This window comes from Octopus bimaculoides, chromosome 23 (genome assembly GCF_001194135.2).
Source record: "Octopus bimaculoides isolate UCB-OBI-ISO-001 chromosome 23, ASM119413v2, whole genome shotgun sequence".
Lineage (NCBI taxonomy): Eukaryota > Metazoa > Mollusca > Cephalopoda > Octopoda > Octopodidae > Octopus > Octopus bimaculoides.
The window spans coordinates 10,491,375-10,493,245 of NC_069003.1; the positions used below are offsets into that span (position 1 = coordinate 10,491,375).

General features: G+C 40.0%; 1 protein-coding gene across 1 annotated transcript in view; it reads right to left on the reverse strand.

Moving 5' to 3' along the window:
- LOC106879713 (uncharacterized) overlaps positions 1–1,871 on the reverse strand; it is a 105,560-nt gene that overhangs the window by 24,266 nt on the left and 79,423 nt on the right. The window contains exon 2 of the mRNA XM_014929393.2: positions 1,202–1,334. Within this exon, the coding sequence (XP_014784879.2) occupies positions 1,202–1,334 (133 nt within the window). The remainder of the gene's footprint in view (positions 1–1,201; positions 1,335–1,871) is intronic.

The window sequence follows — 1,871 nt, forward strand, 5'->3', positions numbered from 1 at the left end:
AATGGTGTCTTTTATGTGCCACCCGCACAAGCCAGTCCAGGGGCACTGGCAACGATCTCGCTCGAAAATCCTACAGGAGCCAGTCAGGCGGTACTGGCAACGGCCACGCTCAAAATGGTGCATCTCATGTGCCACCCGCACAAGAACCAGTCCAGGGGCACTGGCAACGATCTTACTTGGCTTGCCGGGTCTTCTCACGCACAGCCCATTTCCAAAGGTCTCGGTCCGTAGTCAAAGGAGAATATATATTTGACCAATTTGTTAAAATTCTCAATGAAAAATAAGGATTTTTAAAAATGGGCAAAAAAAAAAAGAAGAAAAAACACTGAAGGAATTTATCTGACAGCTTAATACAATAAATTTTCTGTTCTGGTATAAGTCAGAAACCAACGACCATATATGGTATATAATCATGCAATGTATGCACATATGAACACATCGGCACTCATCCTTACACGTGTATGTATGTTGTTGGCACTCCGTCGGTTATGGCGTCAAGGGTTCCAGTTGATCTGATCAACGGAACAGCCTGCTCGTGAAATTAACGTGCAAGTGGCTGAGCACTCCACAGACACGTGTACCCTTAACGTAGTTCTCGGGGAGATTCAGCGTGACACAGTGTGACAAGGCTGGCCCTTTGAATTACAGGCACAACAGAAACAGGAAGTAAGAGTGAGAGAAAGTTGTGGTGAAAGAGTACAGCAGGGTTCACCACCATCCCCTGCGGGAGCCTCGTGGAGCTTTAGGTGTTTTCGCTCAATAAACATTCACAACGCCCGGTCTGGGAATCGAAACTGCGATCCTATGATTGCGAGTCCGCTGCCCTAACCACTAGGCCATTGCGCCTCCACATTTTGTCCCAACACCCAACAAAAAAAAATGGCTGGAATGTTTCTATCCAGCCATAGAAACTATGCCAAATAAGACAAAAAAAACCAGACAAACATAGAACAATTAGTACTATTTATGTTTTAGAAGTGGAGCTTGAAATGATTAAAGTTATTGACAACCCCTAGGACAGAAAAAGGTCGAAAGCTACCCAGAATTTTATATATCCAAAGGATTTTTTTTTTAACCTAATATTCTCCATGTTAGTATCAAATGCTTTGTGTACTTTGAGTTCCAGAGTTAAAAACGGTTTATTTGCTGTCTTTTGAAGTTACTGAAATCAATATCTTATAATGCAAATGTAAGTTTTTACCTTTTAAGCATTTTCTATAGACATTCCTTTCTTCAAGTTTCTGTTGTAGCGTGCAGAATTCTCGAAACCTGCGTTTCACTTTGCCAGTTTTTGTAGAAAGTTCCCCATTTTCAGATACATATGACGCATCATACTATAAAAACAAAAGACACATTTATATATATATATATGTAGATAGGGTTATGATACAAGCTATGACACGATTAACATTCAACACTATACATTATAGTTCAATCCAATGTAAATCTGTATTATCACTTAGTCTGGAGAATTACTAATAGATGTTTTATATGTTTTTCTACATGTATACCTATATAACTCCTATTAGTAACAAAACATGTGACGCAGAATAAATAATACCAACAACTTTTTCGTTATCTGTTAGGTGTGGCAGTGTGGTAAGAAGGTTGCTTCCCAACCACATGGTTCTAGGTTCAGTCCCACTGTCTGGCACCTTGGCCAAGTATCTTCTACTATAGCCTCAGGCCAACCAAAGCCTTGTGAATAGATTTGGTACACGGAAACTGAAAGAAGCCTGTCATATATCTATATGTATATATCCACGTGTGTGTCTGTCTTTGTGTCTGTTTGTTCGACCCCCCCATCACTGCAAAAGATACTGATAGAATAAGTCCTAGGCTTAAAAAAATAAGTCCTGAAATCAATTTGC